This window comes from Mesitornis unicolor, unplaced genomic scaffold (genome assembly GCF_000695765.1).
Source record: "Mesitornis unicolor isolate BGI_N332 unplaced genomic scaffold, ASM69576v1 scaffold47289, whole genome shotgun sequence".
Lineage (NCBI taxonomy): Eukaryota > Metazoa > Chordata > Aves > Mesitornithiformes > Mesitornithidae > Mesitornis > Mesitornis unicolor.
Genome location: NW_010206107.1, coordinates 8,244 through 9,185, shown reverse-complemented (window position 1 = coordinate 9,185; position 942 = coordinate 8,244). Strand labels below are relative to the sequence as shown.

Sequence of the window (942 nt, the reverse complement as noted above, 5' to 3'; positions counted from 1 at the left end):
CTGCAGCAGGACCCAGCGTATCCATCCATTCCTCCCAAGGAAGGATGGGCTGAAAAGAAAAGGGGGCACACTCCTACCGCTAAATTAAATTACCTTTTGTTAGCACATGCTGCCCACCTTTCCTACCACTGAAATGCAGATTAACTAATCCACTTTGGTTAGTGCAACTGCAGGTTGCACTCCCCAAGCAGTGAAGCTGTTGAGCAAACAAGGTTGCCAGCCTGCCCACACAAAGCACGGCAGAGAAAGTTTTGTGCATCTCCTAAAGCAGTTAAAATGCTTTCTGAGGTTTGGTCCACCAAGTTCCATCCTCTCCCTCCCCAAAAGTAACAGCCTTTGCTGCAACCCGGCATTTCCAGCATTGAAACGTATGTCAGAGGCGCAAGAGGCAGAAAGCAGCCGGTCCGTTTCCATCTTTGGGTCAAAGTGAGTTATCGGGAGGGATGAGTGGGTACTGAGGAGAAGGACAGAGCTGCCGAACGCTCTCAGTGCAAAACCTCTGCGGCAAAGGTGCTTGCAGGAGACACCTTTGGCTTGGGAAGGCGGGAGGACGCCAAGAGCCTCTCCAGCCGCCCTGAAGAAAACACAGGGGAGCTCTCTGGGGAAAGAAACTTGAAAGAGAGGGAACTTACTCCGTGATCCTCTTCGCCAGCTCCGTGGAGTTGGCCGAAAAGACCCGGTAGCCACTTCTGGCTGCGTTCATCGCCAAAGAGTCATGCAAACCCCGTGGAGCTCGAAAGTGAGAAAAAACAGATTTATAAGGCAACAACAGCTTCCGTGGCATCCTTTTCTTCCTCTCCGCCACGATCACCGCCCCTTAAGGGGTGGGGAAGAGGAGGAGGAGGGGAACCCTTCCGCTACCTAGGGCCTCACTGGTCTACTCCTGTGGCAAAATATTAAAGGAGGAGGGAGGGAAATATGACTATTAAAATAAAATGGTGC

The 942-nt window shown here is 51.8% G+C and overlaps 1 protein-coding gene across 1 annotated transcript in view; it reads right to left on the bottom strand.

Annotated features, from left to right (window-relative positions):
* The window catches only part of PRPSAP1 (phosphoribosyl pyrophosphate synthetase-associated protein 1), a 23,839-nt gene extending 23,043 nt beyond the window's left edge, over positions 1 to 796 (bottom strand). Inside the window, exon 1 of the mRNA XM_010191637.1 lies at positions 633 to 796. Within this exon, the coding sequence (XP_010189939.1) occupies positions 633 to 784 (152 nt within the window). The 5' untranslated portion in view covers positions 785 to 796. The remainder of the gene's footprint in view (positions 1 to 632) is intronic.
* Between the last annotated feature and the right edge of the window lie 146 nt (positions 797 to 942).